Genomic DNA, 20,191 nt, shown 5'->3' with positions numbered 1-20,191 from the left:
TTTGGTTTTTATTCTTTTGCGTTGTTTCACTTTTTGTGTCTCTTACAAAGGGTTTTTATTTAGGAGACGAGCTCAACTCCAGTCTCCCGGTGTAATGCGAGCCCTCCCCCAAAAAGCACATTTCCAAATATGCCCCCCACCCTTTCCCTGGGTTGCAGAGTGCCCGCGAGCGTGCACGGACAGCGCACGAAAACACGCGTGTGCATAAGCAGGGCCCTGCGTGTGCGTGGCCCGTGGCACTGTAGAGCGATGGCCTTGTCACACCTGCTCACTCACGCGAGTGGGTATACCCGGCCTACGCGCCGGGGTCCGAGTTTCCAAGCACGCCTGCCCCGGGGGCGGGACTGGCGAGTACCCCCCACAATCAAAGTGTGGGGGTCCGCGAGTAGCCAGGACGAGGGAACACGTTGACCGAGGATACGCGCGTATCCGTACACGGCGGAAACACGTGTGCCAGGGTGGGCCTCGGGCCGGACGACCCCTACTCCCACCACTCCCCGAGCTCAGCTATGTAGTTTAAGAGGCCTGGGGGCTCTGGAATCCGCAGTGAATCTGGGGAACCTCGGCTCCGAAGCAGCTCCTCAGCAAGGCCTCCTGAGGCTGCAAGGGGAGGGGCACAACGGGGAGTCAAAGACCCGGCTGTTTTTCCCCCCTGAACCAAGACCACTCCGACCCGCCCGCGGGCGTCTCAGCCAATCGCAGACCCTCTGGGCACAAGACCCACCCTCCGGTAAAGCTCCACACAGACAACACTGGGCCACGCCCCCAGACAATTGCATAGGACCCCGCCCCCAAGCTCCAAGCCTCGCCCCGGATAATAAGCTCAAAATTCCAAGTCCCGCCCCTGAGCCCACGCCCCTCCTCCCGCAGCGTCCTCCCCTCTGCGCCCCACCCCCGGGTAGAAGTCCAGCCCAGTACCTGGTGTAGGGGGGCGGAGGTGCGTCGTGCACCCCAGAGGCCGCCAGCGCCTGCTCGTAGGTGGGGAGGCCTGGAGGTGGGGGCGGGGGTGGTGGCAGGGGCGTCGGCAGGCCTAGGTCGCCCAGGGGACTCAGGGGATTAATGAGCTCAGCCCTGGGGACAGAAGGTACACTGTTAGCAGGGAAACCCACACGATAGAGAGACTTGGGAGAAGGCAGGCGGGAAGATCTAGGGACACAGAGACTTTGAGAGTGGCAGGGGGACACAAGTGGAAGGGAGAAAGGCCAGGGGAAAGAGGGTCACCTTCAGCCTGACCGTCCACATAGAAAAGCACCTCAGAATGACAGGCAGACGAACAGAGATGGGCAGACAGAAATCAACTGCTGAGACATACTCATTCACAGACACACATGCGTTCCAGTTACAGGGAGAGCAATGGAGAAAAAGCCCTGCAGAGACACAGGCAGGTACACACAGAAGCAGACACAACACAGAGACACAGTCACAAATTTCCCAGTGCCTCTCAACAATAAACTCTTCCGAAAACCCACCAGACTCGCCATACTTTCCTGACACTCAAGCACTTTCTTAGACCCTGCCACTGAGAAAGACACGCCTCGAGAACTCACAAGGCGCATACACGTGTGCTATAGCCTGTCACCACGGAAACTGACATATCACAGACACCCAGAGACCACACGCTGCAGCCTCACCAGATACAATACACACAGGGTGATAATCACACATCACCCGGGTACCATGGAGACAGGCAGCAAATATTGATTGAGCTCCTACTGTGTGCCAGGTACTGAGGATATAGTCAGACAGAAAATGGCGGTAACCCTACACGCACAGTCTCACAGACTGACTCTCCACCTGATAGTGTCCTCAGACGCTTCCTCAGTGCCCACCTGTCCCAAACCTCGACTCGTCTCCTTAGGTCCACCCTTCCTCTTTCCTCTGCTCACCCTGCTTTCCAGCCCCTGGGCCCCTTCTGTCTGAATCCCCTTACTCTTGGGGACAGGGCTGCTGGCCTCCAGCCCGTCGGCAATGCAGATACCAAAAGGCTCCCAAGCTGGCCAGGACAATGAGCAGGATGCCAGACGTCAGCCCCACAGCCAGGCCTGCTACGTCCACTCGTCCACGCCCTGCAGTGGGGGGAAGGGGGAGTACTGTGTCAGGGGCTGTCACTCACCCCGACAACCCAATGCCTTCCCCCTGAGGGAGGAGTACAGGCCAAGAAGCAAAGCAGAATGGCGGGGCCCACTTGCCAGGTGTGTGACGCCAGGCAACTCAACGCACTGGTTTCTCTAAGCCTCCATTTGCTGCTCTGTAAAATGGGAACACTAAGTCCTCCCCCATGGCTTGTGGAAATTCATTGAGATCAAACACACAAAGAGTCTATGATAACTTCATCTGGGACTAAAAAAATATGGCAGTGGAATCCCCATGATGACAGAGGCCCCTCCCTGGACACAGTGTGGCTCAAGTCCCTCCTAAGCAAAATCCATCGCTAAGAGGGCAATGGACACACTGAAGGTGGGGTAGGGAGCTCAGGTAGGCAACTCCAGAGGCCCCCACACTGAGCATTACCAGATTTAGCAAATAATAATATATGATACCCAACCAACAAATTTTTTTAGTGTGAGTATGTCCCTTGGAGTATTTAGAATATACTTATACTAAAAAACTTATTCAAGTGTATTTGAAATTTCTGATGGGGTGGGGCATCCTGTGTTTTATCTGGCACCCCTCCCCCTTCTGGAACATAGTTCCTTTACCACACCCAGGCCACTGAGGGGCAAGACCTCAACTCTGAAGAAAGAGCAGAATCGCAGGAAGTTTTCTGACTTGACCAGAAGGCTACGAAAAATTCATTTATCAATGGAGGAATTTCAGGACCTCCCCCCAAGTAACAGATGTCTGGGTGTCTAGAAGTCAGGTGGACCCTTTGCTAACCCCTAGGCCTTTAGCAATCAAAGGCCACTTGTCTGAGGGGGAGCAGACACAGGGAGAACTCCAGCTTGGTGAGGCCTTCCTGGGTCTTGCCGCTGGGGAGACCTCCTTTAGCACTGGGTCGGGAGCTTTGCTCAAACAGTAAACCCCAGGCTTTTAGCCCCGTTAGCAAAGAGCTGCACTGAGGAGGTGGGCCCTCCCGATTCTGACTTGTTTCAGGTGGATTCAAGGAGCCCCCAGGCCTGGCTAGGCCTGCAGTGAGGTAGTTACCTCCCCTAGCAACCAGGCTCCAATGTGAGGACTCCGGCCAGACCTAGGGCTTGTTGCTAAGGGGCATCCACCCCTAGCAACCAGGCCACAGGCGGGTGGGGCATCTGGTACAGGGAGGGGGTTCCTCCCTGGGCAGTGGGCCTTGGGTCCTGAGACTGGCTAGGTGTGGTTGCTAGGGAGGCCTCCCTGGTAACCAGGCCGAGGCCGGGATGGGGCTGTGGGGGAGGGGAAGCGAGCCAGGTAGTGAGTGCTGCAGGCTTCCTTGGTCCGGCCTGGCCAGGGCTGGTTGCTAAGGAGCAGTCCCCCCTTAGCAACAAGACTGCAGCCATGGTGGGGCCTTAGAACTCACAGGAAGGGCTGGGGGCAGGCAGCCTGAGCAGGTGAGCTTTCACAGGCTTCCATTACTTGGCCTGGCCTAGCCAGGCCCCGTTGCTAGGGAGCCATCCCCCTAGCAACCAAGCTGCAGAAGGGGCTGGGGCTTTGGATTCCAAAGAGGGGCTCAGGTGGGTCAGCGCCTCTGAGCCTGACGCCTCATAGGCCCGGGGGCTGTAACCCCTCTCCCCCTGAATTCCTTTTTCCTAAAGACAGGAGACCTCCTCCAAAGAAGGGGTTCCTCCAGTCGCAAAGGAGGGGACTCTTTTACTAACCACCTCCAGGAACTCAGGGAGCATGGAATTTGGAGGAGGCAAATTTGGAGCAGGGGATGTTGGCTCAACGTCCAGGGGAAGGGGCTGCCTAGCTGCACAGAAAAAGAGGGCACCCCCCCCCCACTCACCTCCTTTGCCATTGTAGATGTAGCTCTCCCAAAAGCGCTCCTTGAAAGGACGGAAGTAGGGCAGGTGGAAAGGCAGCATGTCAATGGGGAGATTCCATACCCCCAAACCAGCCCACCCTGATTTCTGAGACCCAGGGCTGAGGGAATTGTGGGCCAGGACAACCCAGGGCCCGCAGAGGCTCTCACCGTCCGCGTATCGTCCTCAAAATACTCCCTCGCCTCCTCCCAGGAACATCGCTCCTCAAGACACTCCCGTTCCAGGTTCCCCGGCGTGAGCAGCTCCAGGTCCCAGTGATTGGCTCGTGGAATCCGGCTATGGCTTCCTAGAAAGCTCTGGGCCTCTGGGGAGTCCAGGAAGACTCCTGGGCCCAAAGCACACAAAGGACAGAAAAATGGAGAGCTCCCAAGACTGGGGACATGGAGGAAGCTGAACCTAAGGGGATGGACAACTATGGAGTCCTGGGAGAGGAGGGGACAAGAGGCCAGGGTTCCCGAGTCAGGGGAAGGTGGATGGAGGTCTGTGCCTGGACACCAGCTCGTCCCTCAAACACTCACCTTGGTCTTGCTCCCCACTGGGTGAGGTGTCCAAGCAGATGCTCAGTCCCAGGTATAGCAGCAGCAGAGAGGGGTAGCCCCTCATATTTTATGAACACCTGAAACCAGGAGTGGGAGAGATGTCAAGTGCCTCAGCCCCCGGAGGATGAGGCACGGTCACCCCGACTGGACTCGATGGTCCATGGTAATCATCATAGCAGACCCTTACGTAGCCTGGATTCTGGGCCAGGTCGTTGAACTACTGTTCAAGGTAGTTTCCCTGTAGCAACTCAGTTTAATTTTTCACAGCAGTGCTATTATTATCCCCATTTTACAGATGAGGAACACGAGGCACAGAGAGGGAAAAGAATTGCCCAAGGTCATACAATTTGCAAGATAGAAACTGGATTTGAGTGAAAGCAGTGTGCCTCCAGAGACTGGAGCAGGGGCTTATCTTTTTCTCTCCCGTGTCTGCAGCACCCAGCACGAATCTTGGCACCTAGTAGGCGCTCATAAACATGTCCATCGGTGATCAGGATTTCTTTCTTCCTGGTAATTTCCACCTATACTTGCCTCTCCCTGTGCCCATTGCCACATCCACCCACACAGATCAAAGATGACAGGAGAAGCAAGAGCAGGAGAGGCAAAGAGCCTATATTCTTGGGTCCAGGGGGAAAAGGGAGTGGAGGTCCAGGACTCCTGGGGCCCGGGGACGGGAACTTCTGAGTCCCAGAGGGGCAGGGAGCCAGGAGGCCAGGGTCCCCAAGCCAGGCTCTGCCTCCAGGGGACATTCACTTACCTGCCCAGACTTGTGAGCACTTTCCCTTCCTCTTTAATCGGGGGGGGGGGGGGGGGGGGCTTCCTCTGCCAGCTGCGGCCAGCTGTGAGTGGGGGACAGGGGAAAGGGGAGGGGAGAGGAAGGAGGGGTACCCCTTTCCCGGTGATCAAGACGATCCCGGTTTCTGGCAGAGGGGCGGGGTTTGTGATTACCTGCCCTGGGCGGGACTCAGGTAAGGGACAAAGTATTTAAAGGGACCTTAGGATGAAGGGCCTGAGGTCCAGAGCCCTGGGGGGAAGCCAGGGCTCCCACACTGACACCGTGGAGGTACTTAGGGGATTGGACATCTCTTCCCTCGTTGGCCTCCCTGAGGTGGAAGCTTCCCTGGGGGAGCGAGGGCAATAAATGTCTAGGTGTCCAGATAGTTAGATAGCTAAAAATTGGCTGGAAATGTATGTATCCCTTGGTCCCTCGGGGTAGGTGGACCATGTTGTAGTCAACTCCTATTTCCTGAGGTGATTTGAAGGGTTTTCACTTCTGATTTCTCAATTTTTCTGCTTCTACACCAGGGACAGAGGAATGGTCCCTTCTCAATTGTCTCTCAACATGCAGTAAGTGACTGATGTACTTGGGAGAGTGAGCTTCCCAAACTCTGGATGAAGTGGCTAATCCTTAAACTCGGACTTGGGGAGACGCAAAGCCTAGGCCTAAGCAGGAAATCGCCCGCCCCGGGGAATACCTAGTATATACTAAGCGCGCCACATATTCACACCAGTTGCACTAACCGGAACCTTCAAGTTGCTACTCCCGTTTCCGGAGGGAGGGAAAGAAGAAGGGAGGACTTACCAAGTCAGACGCGGTATCTCGGCAACTCGGGGCAGCTCTGCTTCCGGTCTTTTCTGTCGGGCGGAAGTGGGCGAAGCGGAGAGGGAAAACAGCCCTCCTTTCCGGTGTAGGGACACAGTTGAAGAAGCAACGAGGGAACGAGGAGTCGTTTGTAAGGTGAGTTCCAGGCGGTGGCGGGATAGTGTTGCTGCGATCGCCTTCCCGCGGGCTAGACTTCTGGGGTCCTGAGGGAGACAGGGATAAGATTTCGAATTCCCGACTCCCTGTCAATCATTAATAGAGCACTCCAGCCCCCGAGTTTGAAGCTGAACTACATCTCCCAGCATCCCCTGGAGCCAGCCAAGCCTCCATCCGGCAGCTCTGCTGAGAGTTGGTCTTCCACGGTAGAGGGCGATAGGCCGGGGGTCCCAGGGGAAGGAGAGACTGGGCTCTTGCGGGGGTAGGGGTGGGGGTCTAAGGAGTGGGAGTTGAGGAAGACAGACCCCCTTTCCTGCCTCAGTTTCCCAGACTGTGACGGGGAGGGCGGAGGGGATTGTGCAGCCGCCCACCGCCGCCTTTGCTCCTTTTTGACAGCCCGTTCCTTCTCTGAGTTGGTGTGGGGTTTAACCTTTTCCTACGTGGAGTTCTGGGGTCCGGCCGACCTGGGTTCTCATCCCGACGGTGCTGTTGAGTCGGTGTGGACTTGGGCCTCGAAGGGTTTTACTTTAATGTTCTATTATGCAAATGTTCAAACTTGGGCCGCCTGGGTGGCTCAGTCGGTTAAGGGTCTGGCTTCAGCTCAGGTCCCAGGGTCCTGGGATCGAGCCCCGCCTTGGGCTCTCTGTTCAGCGGGGAGCCTGCTTTTCCCACTCCCTCTCCCTCTGCCTGCCACTCCGCCTGTTTGTGTTCTCTCTTTGTCAAATAAATAAATAAATTTCTTTAAAAAGAAAGAAAATGTTCACGGGGCGCCTGGGTAGCGCAGTCGTTAAAGCGTATGCCTTCGGCTCAGGGCGTGATCCCGGCGTACCGGGATCGAGTCCCACATCAGGCTCCTCCGCTGTGAGCCTGCTTCTTCCTCTCCCACTCCCCCTGCTGTGTTCCCTCTCTCTCTGGCTGTCTCTCTGTCACAGAAATAAATAAAATCTTTAAAAAAAAAAAAAAAAAAAAAAAAGAAAGAAAATGTTCAAACGTACATAAAAGGGAAGGAATTATATAAGAATCCACACCGCCCAGATTTACCGATTAGTAATATTTTTGCCATACTAGCTTGGCATATTGTTTTCATTTAAATATATAAGGCAAATCCTACCTACCGTGACATATCATCCCTAAAACTTGCAGGATGCATGTGTAAAAACAAGGGACATTTACATGACTGCAATACCATCATCACAGTTTCCAAAAGCAAAAATTCTAGAATATTACATATTACTTGGTCGATAATCAAATCTTGCGTGTCAAAAATGCCTTTTAAAAAAGTTTCATTTGTTTGAATCAGAATCCAGTCAAGTCACTGCTGTTATGTCTCTTAAATGCCTCTTAACTTCTAACAGTCCCCTCCACCCCACCCTTTATTCTTTTTGACGTAATTGATTTATGGAAGAAACTGGATCACTTATTCTGTTGATCATCCCCTTGGGTATGAATTTATCTTTTGTTTCCTTGTAATTACATTTTACTTGCATCTCCATGCCAGAGGCCAACAGTCGAAACCCCAAATCTGCTGACTTCCTTTTTTTTTTTTTAAACAAAAATCAGATTTATTTGTATTTATTTGCATAGTTCACCCACTTAAAGTCTGCAGTTCAGGGGTGCCTGGCTGGCTCAGTTGGAGGAGTGTGCAACTCTTGAACTCAGGGTCGTGAGTTCCAGCCCCACGCTGGGTGTGGAGATTCCTTTAAAATCGTAAAAAAAATCATTAAAAATATAAAGTATACAATTAAGTAGGGTTTTTTTTTTTTTTTGGTGTTTTTGTTTGTTTGATTTTTAAGTAGATTCCACATCTAACGTGGGGTTCGAACTCATGACCTGGAGATCAAGAGTCACATGCCCTACCTACAAGCGAGCCAGGCGCTCCTCGGTGGTCTTTAGTATACACACAGACTTGCACAACCATCACCACAGTCAGTTCTCGAACATGTTCATCACTCCAAAAAGAAACCCAGTACCCATTATCTGTCACTCCCCACGCTCCCCTCCACCCCAGCACTAATATCCACTGCTCTGTTTCCTGTCGCTGTGGATATATACCTAATCTGGACATTTCACATAAATGCCAATTTTTTTTTTTGACTGGCTTCTTTCACTCAAACAATAATGTTTTCAAGGTGAATCCATTCTGTAGCATGTATCAGTACTTCATTGTTTTTATGGCTAAAGACTATTCCTTTGTCCGCGGTATACCTCTTTGTTCATCCATTCATCAGTTGATGGACACTTGCGTTGTTTCCACTTTTTGGCTCTTCTTCTTTTTTTTTTTTTTTTTTAAAGATTTTATTTATTTATTCGACAGAGATAGAGACAGCCAGCGAGAGAGGGAACACAAGCAGGGGGAGTGGGAGAGGAAGAAGCAGGCTCATAGGGGAGGAGCCTGATGTGGGGCTCGATCCCGGAACACTGGGATCACGCCCTGAGCCGAAGGCAGACGCTTAACCGCTGTGCCACCCAGGCGCCCCGACTTTTTGGCTCTTCTGAATACTACGAACATTTGTGTCCAAGTTTTTGTGTGGACACTCCTGTTCTCTCTCTCTGTGTGTGTCTCTCTCAAATAAATAAATACATTTTTTAAAAGATTTTTTTAAGTTATTTTTTAAGATTTTATTTATTTGTCAGAAAGAGAGAGAGGACACAAGCACGGGGAGCACCAGGCAGAGGGAGAAGCAGGCTCCTCGCTGAGCAGGCAGCCCGATGCAGGGCTTGATTCCAGGACCCTGGGATCATGACCTGAGCCGAAGGCAGGTGCTTAACCGACTGAGCCCCCCAGGTGCCCCTAAACATCAGCCGTTATTAATAGAGAGTCTCAGATGCTCACTTTTGCCCTTAGGGAACTCTGTCTGTACTGCTTACATCATGTCCTATTTCTGTCTTTGATTTCCTGGAGTGTAATTAGCCCCTTGGTTTTCCTTTAACACAGCCCTGGAATGGCCTGACACACACCATTTTTGGGAGAGGGGTGTGTAGCATTCCCTAGGTTCTCAAAGGGATCTCTGGCCCCACAGAAAGGTTAAGAACCCCTGGCTCAGGATTCAGGCAAACCAACTGCAGAAAAAGACAGTTGGGAGAGAATCAGTGATTGGAACACCAGACAGATAGTGGATGACGTTACGGAATCATTAGTGGGTCAGTGGTATCTTGGTCCTGGTTTTTTAAAGTCCCATCTCAGCGCGGTGCTGTTTGATCAGGATCACTATCCAAGAGGCCCTGGAGCCCTTTGATAAGCAGCTAGTTTGACTGAGGGACTGAGTTTTCTTTCTTTCTTTTTTTTTTTTTTTTAAGATTTTATTTATTTATTGGACAGAGATAGAGACAGCCAGCGAGAGAGGGAACACAGGCAGGGGGAGTGGGAGAGGAAGAAGCAGGCTCGTAGCGGAGGAGCCTGATGTGGGGCTCGATCCCATAACGCCGGGATCACGCCCTGAGCCGAAGGCAGACGCTTAACCGCTGTGCCACCCAGGCGCCCCGGGACTGAGTTTTCTAATTCTTTTATTTTAAATAATTTTTTAAAGATTTTATTTATTTATTTGGGGGGGAGGCAGAGGGAGCAGACTCCCACTGAACAGAGAGCCTGAAGCGGGGCCCGATCCCAAGATCCATGACATCATGACCTGAGCCGAAGGCAGCCGCCCAACTGACTGAGCCACCCAGGGGGCCCCTCATTTTAATTAATGTAAATTTAAGCACCAGCACTTGATTCAGTTATGGAAAACTTTTAAGTATGCTCGCCACAAAGCGGGTATGTGAATGCACCCTTCACAGCAGGAAATCACAAAACCTAAGTATAGGTCACGTATCGCCAGTGAAAATTTCATGTCAAATGGGCTGAAAGAGGAAAACACACTCTGGATTTTGAAGCCTTCCCACAGAAAGGGAGCGGGTTAGCCTGTATTCTCAGATGGTGACCTTCCTGGGAGGACTGACAGTTGCCACATGGTCAAGAAGGTGGCTTCACAGCCTGCTTGCCTGGGTTTGAATCCTGGCTCTGTTGGTTCCTGGCTGGGGGGATCCTGGGATCCTTCTCCCCAGGAAAGTGGGCATGAGCATAAGTGGCTGTTTTGGATAGTTCCTCTTTGAAACACTAGTGACAGCAGAGGGCAGTAGTTCTACTTTCTACTTTGAAATTGGCCTTAATGAGGAGACAATACAGCGCGGTGGGTGAAAGGTCAGCTTCCAGAGAAATCCTGGCCCTGCCACCTGCCAGCCCTTCAGCCATTGGCCAGCAGTTCTTAAACTCTTTGGTCTCAATGTCTTAAAAGTCATTGAGGACTCCCGAGAACTTTCGTTTCTGTGAGTTCCATCAATATTTGCTGTATCAGAAATTAAAACTGATGCTAAAAAAATGTTTTTTGGTTGACATATAATTCATGTAACACAAAATTCATCCATTTAAAGTAGTATATTCATGGGGCACCTGACTGGCTCAGATGGTGGAGTGTGCGACTCTTGATCTCGGGGTTGTGGCTTTGAGCCCCACATTGGGTGTAGAGAGTCCTTAAAAACAAAAATCTTAAAAAAAAAATCTAAAGTAGTATATTCACTATTTTGTGCAGTCATCTCCACTTACTGATTCCAGAACATTTTCATCACCCCAGAAAGAAACCTCATACTCCTCAGCAGTTACTCCTTATTTCCCCTTCTCCCAGCCTGTGGCAACTAACAATCCACTTTCTGTCTCTAAGGATTTGCCTGTTCTGGACGTTTCGTATCCATGGGTTCCTACAATACATGGCCTTTTGTGCTAGATTTCTTTCACTTAGCATAATAAAACGGATTTTTTTTTTTAAGTAAGCTGCACACCCAACATGGGGCTTGAACTCATGACCCTGAGATGAACAGTCGTATGCTCCCCCTGACTGAGCCAGCCGGGTGCTCCTAAAATTTTTAAAACCCAAGGACGCACAAACACACCTTCAATTAGCAGTGAGAGCAGTGACATCCTTACGTGTCACACAGTCTCTGGAAAACTCCACTGTACCCTTGTGAGAGAATAAGAGTAACAAAGGCAAACACACTTTAGTATTATTACGGAAATAATTTGTGGACGCCCTGAAAGCATCTTAGGGAACCCCCCCCCAGGTTCCCCGGACATTACTTTGAGAACCGAAGGCAGTGGCTTCAAAGCATCTATTTGCCCATCTGCAAAATGGTGATGATACAGACTTCAGAGAGTGGTTGAGGTTGGACGAGATGAGATGGGGGTGCAGAGAGTTGGCACAGGGTCGGAGACCTGTTGGCATTATTGCCTGGCTGAGTAGGAAAAAAAAAAAAGATGGTCCCTTCATAGCTGCTCCTCTCACTCTGGGAGGGAAAATGTCCCCAGCCATGAAGCCAAAGAGTGTAGAAACCCCTGTTACTGGCCACAAGACAAGCAGCCCGGTGCCAAATACCGCAGAGGGTCAAGGCAGTTGACAACTAAGAATAGAGTGGAGAATTGGTCCAGGAGGAGGTCAGCGCGACCTTCGTGAGTGGCAGTTGGGGGGCTGGGGTGGAAGCCAGAGGGCCCGGGGGAGGAGCGGGTGGCAGGTGAGCCGGGGAGACAGCAGGTGCTGGACATTTGCTCAAAAGCTTGGGTGGGGGGTGGTGAGGGAAAGTCGGAGGAGGGTCCGTGGGTCACGTTGGGGTGTTTCCCCAAAGTTAGCTTCTGGGAGCAGCACCGTGGCCACCACTGGGGTGAAATGTCCTGTGTCTCCACTGGGGTGCTGGTCACGAGGGCATATACATTTGCCAGAACGCATCAAACTGCATCCTTAAGATCTCTGCATCTAGTCTGTGTCAATATACCGAAGACCAGAAATCGGCTTCTGAGGGAAGACGCCAGTAGGGGGAGAGCGAGATCCACGGCTCAAAGAGAGGTTTGCGGTTCAAGTTCTGGATGTGAAAGACAGTTTCCAAAGGCGACCAGAAGAGGGGAATAAAGACAGAGTTGCGTTTTGGATTGTGGGAGCCCTTGGTTGCACCCCCGCCCGCACCCCCACGCCAGCCTTCTGGATCTTTCTTGCAGCCAGAGAGCCGGGGAGAATATTTCCCGAACACCCTCTGTGTGCCAGACTTCGAGCAGGACTCATGCAGTTCTCACAGCAATCCGGTCCCGTCAACTAGATCCCATGGTTATCCCCACTTTTTGCCAAATTAATTCAAGGCTCGGAGAAATGAAATGGCCAGCCTAGGGTCGCACAGCCAGTGCGGGGCCATCCCTGGGCTCGAGGCCAGGCTGAAGGTCATCTTGCCCCGTCCTCGGATCCCTATAATTCACAGCCTCCTATATCTCCAGCCCCTGCATGGTCCCCACCCCGTAGGCACAGTGCGTACCCTCTTGTTTGTATCGCCTTCTTTAAAATGTACCGTCTTGGGGCACCTGGGGGGCTCATTCGGTTAAGCATCGCCTTCGGCTCAGGTCATGATCCCAGGGTCCTGGGATCCAGCCCCGCATCGGGGCTCCCTGCTTAGCGGGGAGTCTGCTTCTCCCTCCCTCTCCTTCTGCTGTTCCCCCTGTTTGTGCTCTCTTATTCTCTCTGTGTGTGTCAAATAAATAAATAAAACCTTTTTTAAAAAATGTACCGTCTTGGGCACGTGTAGATTGGTAGCGATCCTGCTGCATTTCTTACTATTGTTTCCCTTCCTTTTTATACCCGGTATTGCGTTAACATCTACCCATGATGCCTTGCACACATCCAGCGGGTTACATCTCAACAGCTGAATAGTCACCACCCATTCTCCCAGGGAGGGGCTTCCATCTGCCTCTGACTCCCCTCCGGTGTAAATAACACCGCTGTGGACATGTGTGCTCCCGTGCGGATGTCTCTGAGGAGGTCTTCAGGGCACATCGCCCAAGTGCAGAATCGCCTGCGCTTACTTTGCTAAAGTTCCACCAGCCTGTGTTCCGGGAGGCTGACCCTTTCCCTCTCCGCGCTGCGATGCCTAAGGGTCCTGTGACCGACCGCGCGTCGTCACCAAGCCCTGGTCTCTACGCAGCTTTCGAAGTTTCTCCCGCCAGACTGATGATAGGCGTCAAGTGCTACTTTACTGTCCTTTCCATCTGCGGAGAGTTTGAGTGTCTCCCCACACGCGCCTAAGTCTTTGAGCTCCTTCCTCCGTATTGTCCCTTCTTCACGTCCTTTGCTCCTTTTCCTGCTGGGGTAGCTGGGGGGTTTTCTTGTTGATTTGCTAGAGTTCCGTGTACAGTCAGCTCTGCTAGGATGCTCGTTTCGAAGATGTGATTTATTCCAGTGCAGCTGATAACGTTAGGCAACAATTCGAGCAGAACGCGGATCTCACCTCTCCTTGCGGATGATCTCACGCACTCAGGAGAAAGAGGACTGTGCTCAGTTCTGTGAGCCCGTAGGCATACACAAAGCACCCCCCCCCCAAACAGGACATCTCCGAGGCCCCTCACTTCCCCCCTGTGTGTGAGGAGCCACACCCATCCTCATCTGCCGCTAGAACCTTTTTGGAGTTCAGATCACCCTCCTTCTACCGCCTCAGAGTAACTCACAAGGTCCCCCCCCACCATGGCCGCTTCCACAAGCAGAGTGTGGATCTTTTTGGAAGTGAAATGCCGTCTCCCTTTTGGGAGTGTATAGATGTTTCTTCACCACTCCATGTGTGTAAGACTGTCCTCCCCTGGGCACGCCTGGGTGACTCAGTTGGTTACACGTCTGCTTTCGGCTCAGGACACGATCTCAGGGTCCTGGGATCGAGCCCCATGTCCGGCAGGGAGCCCACTTCTCTCTCTGCTCCTACCCCCACTCGTGCGCACGCTCTCTATCAAATAATAAATGAAATCTTTAAAAATAATTGAAAAGGGGCGCCTGGGTGACGCAGTCGTTAAAGCGTCTGCCTTCAGCTCAGGGCGTGATCCCGGCGTTCCGGGATCGAGTCCCACATCGGGCTCCTCTGCTGGGAGCCTGCTTCTTCCTCTCTCACTCGCCTGCTGTGTTCCCTCTCTCGCTGGCTGTCTCTCGGTCACATAAATAAATAAAATCTTTAAATAAATAAATAAATAAATAAATAAATAAATAAATAAATAAATAAAAATAATTGAATAAATAAAGTGCAGATCAGAGAAGAAACAGCCCGTAAGTCTTGTGCCACTGCCTCTCTAGCAGTTGGGGGGGAGGGAAAAGTCCTCCCCCTGACCCACCCCCAGTTTTCCCATCTAGCGGGGCAGGGGCAGATCAGCTCTGAGGGCCTGACCACCCTGTGGACTCCCTCCACCACAGCCCTGCGACTGTCCCCTCTTTCCCTCAGGATGACACGGCACGGCAAGAACTGCACGGCAGGAGCCGTCTACACCTATCACGAGAAGAAGAAGGACACAGGTATCAGGTTTGGCAGGGGAACAAATGTCTTTTGAAATCACCATCCCCGGGGCGCCTGGGTGGCTCAGTTGGTTAAGCGTCTGCCTTCGGCTCGGATCATGATCCCAGGGTTCTGGGATCAAGTCCCACATCAGGCTCTCCACTCAGCGGGGAGTCTGCTTCTCCCTCTCCCTCTCCTTTTCTGCCGCTCCCCCTGCTTGTGCTGTATCAAATAAATAAAAATCTTAAAAAATAAAAGAAGTCACTATCCCCCCTGCCCCTCTGGTTGTGCCTCCTGACTTTCCGCCCGACTGATGGTCATGACCTTACGAGGACTAGCCCTTGGCCATCCCGCACAACCCCCCACCCCGCCCCTATAATGGGCATTTCTGTACGGGAACTCATCAATCGCTGTTGTCATGGCCATGTTCCAGAGGCAGAAACTGAGGCCCAGAGAGACACAGGACCTTGAGTTTGGTCACAGAGCCAGAGGGGCGGAGGGGAGTCAGCTGTGAGCCTCTCTACCCAGCTTCCTCAGTGACCAGGCCTGTCTGTCTGTCTGTCACTTACCCTCTGGATGAACACCTTCTTGTGAGTCTTGCCCCTGCCCCCGACACACAGACACACAGACACACAGCCCAAGCTCTTGACTGCCTATTTCTCCCCCACCCCCTGCCTCCACGCTCTCTCTCTGCCTTTCTCTTGGGGTTGGGCAAGGGGCATGTCTCCTGTCCCTCCATCCCCCTGTCTGTCTCTGTCCCCAGCGGCCTCAGGCTACGGGACCCAGAACATTCGACTGAGCCGGGATGCCGTCAAGGACTTCGATTGCTGCTGCCTCTCTCTGCAGCCCTGCCATGACCCTGTCGTCACGTGAGCCGGGGAGCTGCTTGGAGGGGGCTGCATGCGTGGGTCTGGCCGCTCACACAGCCGGGGCGCCCTGGGCAAGCCCCTTCACCTCTCAGAGCCTCAGTGTGCTCATCCGAGACATGGGCATGATCCTAACGTGTTCCACGGGGTGCGGGAAAGAATACATTTGTAATAGAGGGTCGGGCCCTTGGAACATTGCCTGGCCCATAATAACAGCTCCTGTGTGGAGCCCTCACTGTTACCTGCCTCACGGCCTGACGGGGGCTTCAGTGAGATCGTGGGTAAAAGGTGCTGGTCCAGTGACTGAATATGGGCTCGGCGTGCGGGTCTGTGTTACAGAGAGAGTGACGAGAGCCGACCGTGGTTTAGGGTCCCCGAGGCCACGTTCAGGTTCAGGGGTTCATGAGAAGAACTCACAGAACTGGGGGAGGTGGTTCTAGTCAGTGACAGCTTGTGACAGGACGAAGAGGGAGATTAAGTCAGCAGTGGGGGGAGACACGTGGGGCAGAGCCTGGGAGGGACCAGGAGTGAGCCTCCAGTCATCCTCTCCAGACAGAGTCCCAGGGACAGCGCTGGTCTCCTAGCAATAACAGGTGACAACACGCGGGAGTGCTGCCCCCCAGGGAAGTCCACCCGAGCCCCGGTATCCAGGGTTTTTATTGGAGGCTGGTCCTGGAGACATGGCTGACCTCCTTGGGGCTGACCTTGATCTCCAGCCCCTCCAGAGGTCTAACTGATACCACATGACCCAAGGCCCCCCACCCCCATGTGCCCCAGGTGAACTAAGATACTTTTATCAGGCAGCACATTCCAGGGGCTCCCAGGTTCCCTCCTGGGGCTGGTCAAGGGCCAGTCCTTTGGAATGTGCAGGGTTCGGATCATGGATCACGATCACGCAGGCCTGCTGAGTTAACCCTTTACAGCACAAGATCCCCCCCCGCCCCATACACACACACATGTCGGAGTAGATTACAAAGCCCGGAGAACAGAGATGGTCTGGTCCACCTCAGGGAGCCACGCCGAGTGACTGACCCACTCCCTGTAAGAGGCTTTAGTGGGTGCCCAGGGTAGGGCACTGACACTTCTCACCCTGTCCTGTCCTTACAGCCCGGATGGCTACCTGTATGAGCGGGAGGCAATCCTCGAGTACATTTTGCACCAGAAGAAGGAGATCGCCAGGCAGATGAAGGTGATGGGGATGGGGGGAGGGGGCACAGGCAGGGGCAGGCGGCTTTGATGCTGAGGTCACAAGCAGAGCTGCTCTGGGCTTCCTTTCTGAGTTCCTTTTCCCTCTGAGCCTTTGCCTGGGCTGTTCCCACTGCCTGGTGTACCATACCCCCCCACTTCTGGTTAAATCCTTCTCCTCCTCCAGATATCAGCCCAGGCATTGCCTCCTCTGACCTCCTGCTAGTACAGGGGACCCAGGGTCTGTCCTTGCCACCTCTTGACACTTGTCGTGGTTGTGATTCTGCATGTGGCCAACTCGTGCCCACTTCCCCTGCTAGATGGCTGGCCCCAGGGGTAGGGAACAAATCTCTTGCCTGCCCCCTGGCCCTAGGTTCTCAGTGAATGCTTGTTGAATTAACTGATGTCACCTCATCTCTCTGGGCCTCAGTTTCAGTGGCTCTAAAATGGGTCCACAGGGCCAAATCAGAGGGTGCCACAGGGCATGCGGGAGATGCCCACAGGTCAGAATTCTCAGGGGCTTTACTTGGAGCCATGCCCACTTTCCATGGGTGAACTATTTTCATGGATAGGAGAGACCCTGTTTATCACTGTGTCTGGGGCACAGCGGGCCTGCCTCCCAGCTTTTCCAGCCAGGCTTCCCAGAGCTCCAGAAACACACAGGGCTCCATTCTTGTTGAGCCTTCTGTCTTGAGCGAGTGGCTTCCCTTGCGCCTGTGACCTGCCCCTGCACTCCCTCATCATGGTGACCACGCCAGAGGCCCTCCCGAGCACCAGTCAGCTTCAGTGTTCTCCTCCCTCAGCTGGGGTGGGGGGCACAGGGCAGTCTCAGAGCTCAGCACCGCATCCCTGCCTCTGTGCACGCGCACACCCACGCCGCCAACGCAGTCAAGGCTCCGTGAATGTTAATTGCTTCTTACTCTCCTGGAACTCGCCTGGAGGGCGGGACAGGGTCTGTAGTTCATACACTTAAAATATAACGTGGCTCGTAGGTACATTTATGGAGCGCTTGCCATGTGCTAGGCAAGGTTTTAAGCGTGTCCCAGAAATCATCCTGCATAACCCAGTGAGCCTGTGAAGTAGGTCGCTGTTGTTAGCCCGTTTTACAGACGAAGAAACCGAGACCAGGAGCAATCACAGCACTTACTGGAAGCCATAGAGCTCATTAGTGACAGAGGCAAGGTTTAAGTCAGACCATCTGTCTCCTGCCAAGCTGCTGACCACTCTGCTGCCCAGGAACAGGGAAGCCACTGAATCCCAAACCAGCTAAATGGGAAATGACCTAGGTGTCCTGCAGGAGGGGAAGAGACGAGCAAGGGCAGCAAAGCTACACCACAGATACAGCAGGTTAAAGGTTCACACCCTGGCAGTCACCAGCCTCTACGAACAGTGCGAGGACTGTCCACTTTGTAGGCCTCGGTTTACCCACCTGTGAAATGGGAAGAGCCACCCTCAGACTCACAACCCACAGGGAGACACATAGTCCACTTCCTTCTGGCTGTCCCCAGGCCTATGAGAAGCAGCGGGGTGCCCGGCGTGAGGAGCAGAAAGAGCTGCAGCGGGCTGCGGCCCAGGACCAGGTGCGGGGCTTCTTGGAGAAGGAGGCAGCCATCGTGAGCCGGCCCCTCAACCCCTTCACGCCCAAGGCCGCCTCCGGGAACAGCCCAGGTGAGGGGGAGCAGACTTGCAAGTGAGTGGGGGTCCCGCGGGGCCAGGTTCCTCCCCGGGTGTGGCATCTGAACCCATTTCCCCCTGCAGATGATGCCCGACCTGGGTCCAGCGCAGGCCCCACGGGCAAGGACAAGGACAAAGCGCTGCCCAGCTTCTGGATCCCGTCGCTGACCCCCGAGGCCAAGGCCACCAAGCTGGAGAAGCCTGTGAGTATCCCCAGCACCTTGGGCCCACTTGGGAACACCCTGGGAACACCCCCCCCTTCTTTCCTACACCTGGCCCCAGCCCTGCCTGCTGACCCTGCCTCCCTTCTGTCCCACGCAGTCACGCACCGTGACCTGCCCTATGTCCGGGAAGCCACTGCGCATGTCGGACCTGACCCCCGTGCGCTTCACGCCACTCGACAGCTCCGTGGACCGCGTGGGGCTCATCACACGCAGTGAGCGCTACGTGTGCGCTGTGACCCGCGACAGCCTGAGCAACGCCACGCCTTGTGCCGTGTTGCGGCCCTCGTGAGTCACGCGAGTCACCCGGGGGAGGATCCCGGGGCCTGCGGGGCGGGGTGGGGCGGGCTCGGGGGTGGGACTTTCCCTCGTCGGGGCGGGGCCTCTGGTTGGTGCCCCGCCCCCCGCCCCTCACTCTCCCCACTCACCGTAGTGGAGCTGTGGTCACCCTGGAGTGCGTGGAGAAGCTGATTCGGAAAGACATGGTAGACCCCGTGAACGGGGAGAAGCTGACGGACTGCGACATCATCGTGCTGCAGCGGGTGAGCCGTGACCCACCTCCCCGGCCTCGCTCTCCAAGGCCCCGCCCCCTCCCCTCTGCCCCCACCTCCCCGGGACCCCGCCTCCTCACTGGAGGCCAGCCTCCTCCACGCCCCGCCCCTGCCCTTCTACGGGGGTCCTGCCTCACCTTACCGGGTTTAGAACTCCCCCTACCGCCCCGGCAGCCCGACCTGCCCCCACCTTGGCCTTGTCCCCACCTCCCCAGGGCGGCACAGGCTTCGCGGGCTCGGGAGTAAAGCTGCAGGCTGAGAAGTCGAGGCCGGTGATGCAGGCCTGAATGCACAGGAGACCAAATAAACGGGCTTGGACCCACTGGCCGTGTGGTGCCTTCATTGGCCGCGCTGGAGCCCTGGGCCGCCAGGCAGCCCTCCAGCGTGTGCCTGCTGCGGAGCCCGGAATCAAAGGCGCAAGGCGCGGGCGAATTACGTTAAAGGTGGCCCGACGTTAGGAATAAAATCTGAACTGAACGCACTGGCGCAGCGTTAACACTGGGTAAGAGTGGCCAGAAGTGAGGGTCCAAAGCGAGAGCGTACAAAGGCGCCACTCGAACAGGCTAAGCAGAAATCCCCTCGCATCTTTTTGAGTTCTGCCAAAGCCCATGAGATGTCCCGGAATGCCAGTCTCAAAGTACAGTGTGGTAGGACACCCCAAGGAGGCAGAATGCGGTGAGAGCGAGCAGCTGGCTCCAGTCTAGAGAAGGCAGTCAGGAGCCCTCCTCTCTTGACACTTGACTGCAGGAAGGCCAAGAGCAAGAAGAAAGCCTGCCAGAGGCTTGCATAGGCTGCCGGGGCCATAGGACCTGGCAGGGGTGAGGAGCAGAGCCGGGAGGGGCAAGGAAGCTGTAGAGCGTGGGGCCTGGCGGGCCTGCCTGCAGTTGGCAGGGCTGGGAGCACAGGGGCAGCTCTCAGAGTTTTGTTTTAACGACCACTGACTCCCAAAAGCAACCCCCGGGCAGTGTGCGAGGCAGAACATAGAGTCAAGCAGAGATCAGAAAGATCAAGCCTTAGCATTCCTGCCTTCCCGAGCGATACCTAGGTTCTGTCCTTCCAGATCTTTCTCCGCATAGGAGAAGTGTTTTCAACCAGCGTGACCTCTCAGTGCACATACTGTTCTG

At 54.2% G+C, this 20,191-nt stretch overlaps 2 protein-coding genes across 5 annotated transcripts; one reads left to right on the top strand and one right to left on the bottom strand.

Moving 5' to 3' along the window:
- Positions 1 to 30: 30 nt before the first annotated feature.
- Positions 31 to 6,159, bottom strand: PRRG2 (proline rich and Gla domain 2). Of its 2 annotated transcripts, none has more exons than XM_026481822.4 (7): positions 6,078 to 6,159; positions 4,475 to 4,572; positions 4,106 to 4,281; positions 3,920 to 3,959; positions 1,931 to 2,066; positions 919 to 1,071; positions 31 to 600 (listed from the first exon to the last, which is right to left on the bottom strand). In XM_026481822.4, exons 2-7 carry the CDS (start codon positions 4,557 to 4,559, stop codon positions 582 to 584), a joined length of 609 nt encoding a protein of 202 aa, XP_026337607.1. In that variant the 5' UTR covers positions 4,560 to 4,572; positions 6,078 to 6,159; the 3' UTR covers positions 31 to 581. The 2 variants fall into 2 exon arrangements, with proteins under 2 accessions (XP_026337607.1, XP_026337608.1); XM_026481823.4 differs by lacking the exon at positions 6,078 to 6,159 and adding an exon at positions 5,253 to 5,302.
- On the top strand, positions 6,134 to 19,386 carry NOSIP (nitric oxide synthase interacting protein). 3 transcript variants are annotated; one of them, XM_026481819.4, is made up of 9 exons: positions 6,138 to 6,233; positions 14,520 to 14,590; positions 15,334 to 15,439; positions 16,544 to 16,625; positions 18,130 to 18,289; positions 18,380 to 18,498; positions 18,617 to 18,804; positions 18,950 to 19,058; positions 19,283 to 19,386. In XM_026481819.4, the coding sequence occupies exons 2-9, from the start codon at positions 14,521 to 14,523 to the stop codon at positions 19,352 to 19,354; spliced, it is 906 nt and encodes a 301-aa protein (XP_026337604.2). In that variant the 5' UTR covers positions 6,138 to 6,233; position 14,520; the 3' UTR covers positions 19,355 to 19,386. The 3 variants fall into 3 exon arrangements, with proteins under 3 accessions (XP_057170533.1, XP_026337604.2, XP_057170534.1); XM_057314550.1 differs by having other exon boundaries at positions 6,134 to 6,233; positions 18,950 to 19,386; XM_057314551.1 differs by lacking the exon at positions 6,138 to 6,233 and adding an exon at positions 6,318 to 6,460 and having other exon boundaries at positions 18,950 to 19,386.
- Positions 19,387 to 20,191: the final 805 nt, after the last annotated feature.

Source organism: Ursus arctos, unplaced genomic scaffold (genome assembly GCF_023065955.2).
Source record: "Ursus arctos isolate Adak ecotype North America unplaced genomic scaffold, UrsArc2.0 scaffold_19, whole genome shotgun sequence".
Lineage (NCBI taxonomy): Eukaryota > Metazoa > Chordata > Mammalia > Carnivora > Ursidae > Ursus > Ursus arctos.
Note: the sequence above shows the minus strand (reverse complement) of the source record. Positions and strands in the feature narration are given on the sequence as shown.

What these genes read in the sequence shown, in the direction of transcription:
- PRRG2 (XM_026481822.4), bottom strand. Translation starts at nt 4,559, where the DNA reads ATGAGGGGCTACCCCTCTCTGCTGCTGCTATACCTGGGACTGAGCATC. An exon ending in TTGAGGACGATACGCGGACG is followed by an intron (nt 3,960 to 4,105) that starts GTGAGAGCCTCT and finishes CGTCCTTTCAAG; the next exon opens with GAGCGCTTTTGGGAGAGCTA. An exon ending in CAGCAGCCCTGTCCCCAAGA is followed by an intron (nt 1,072 to 1,930) that starts GTAAGGGGATTC and finishes TTCTGTCCCCAG; the next exon opens with GGCTGAGCTCATTAATCCCC.
- NOSIP (XM_057314550.1), top strand. Translation starts at nt 14,521, where the DNA reads ATGACACGGCACGGCAAGAACTGCACGGCAGGAGCCGTCTACACCTAT. An exon ending in CGCCTCCGGGAACAGCCCAG is followed by an intron (nt 18,290 to 18,379) that starts GTGAGGGGGAGC and finishes TTCCCCCTGCAG; the next exon opens with ATGATGCCCGACCTGGGTCC. An exon ending in CCACCAAGCTGGAGAAGCCT is followed by an intron (nt 18,499 to 18,616) that starts GTGAGTATCCCC and finishes TGTCCCACGCAG; the next exon opens with TCACGCACCGTGACCTGCCC.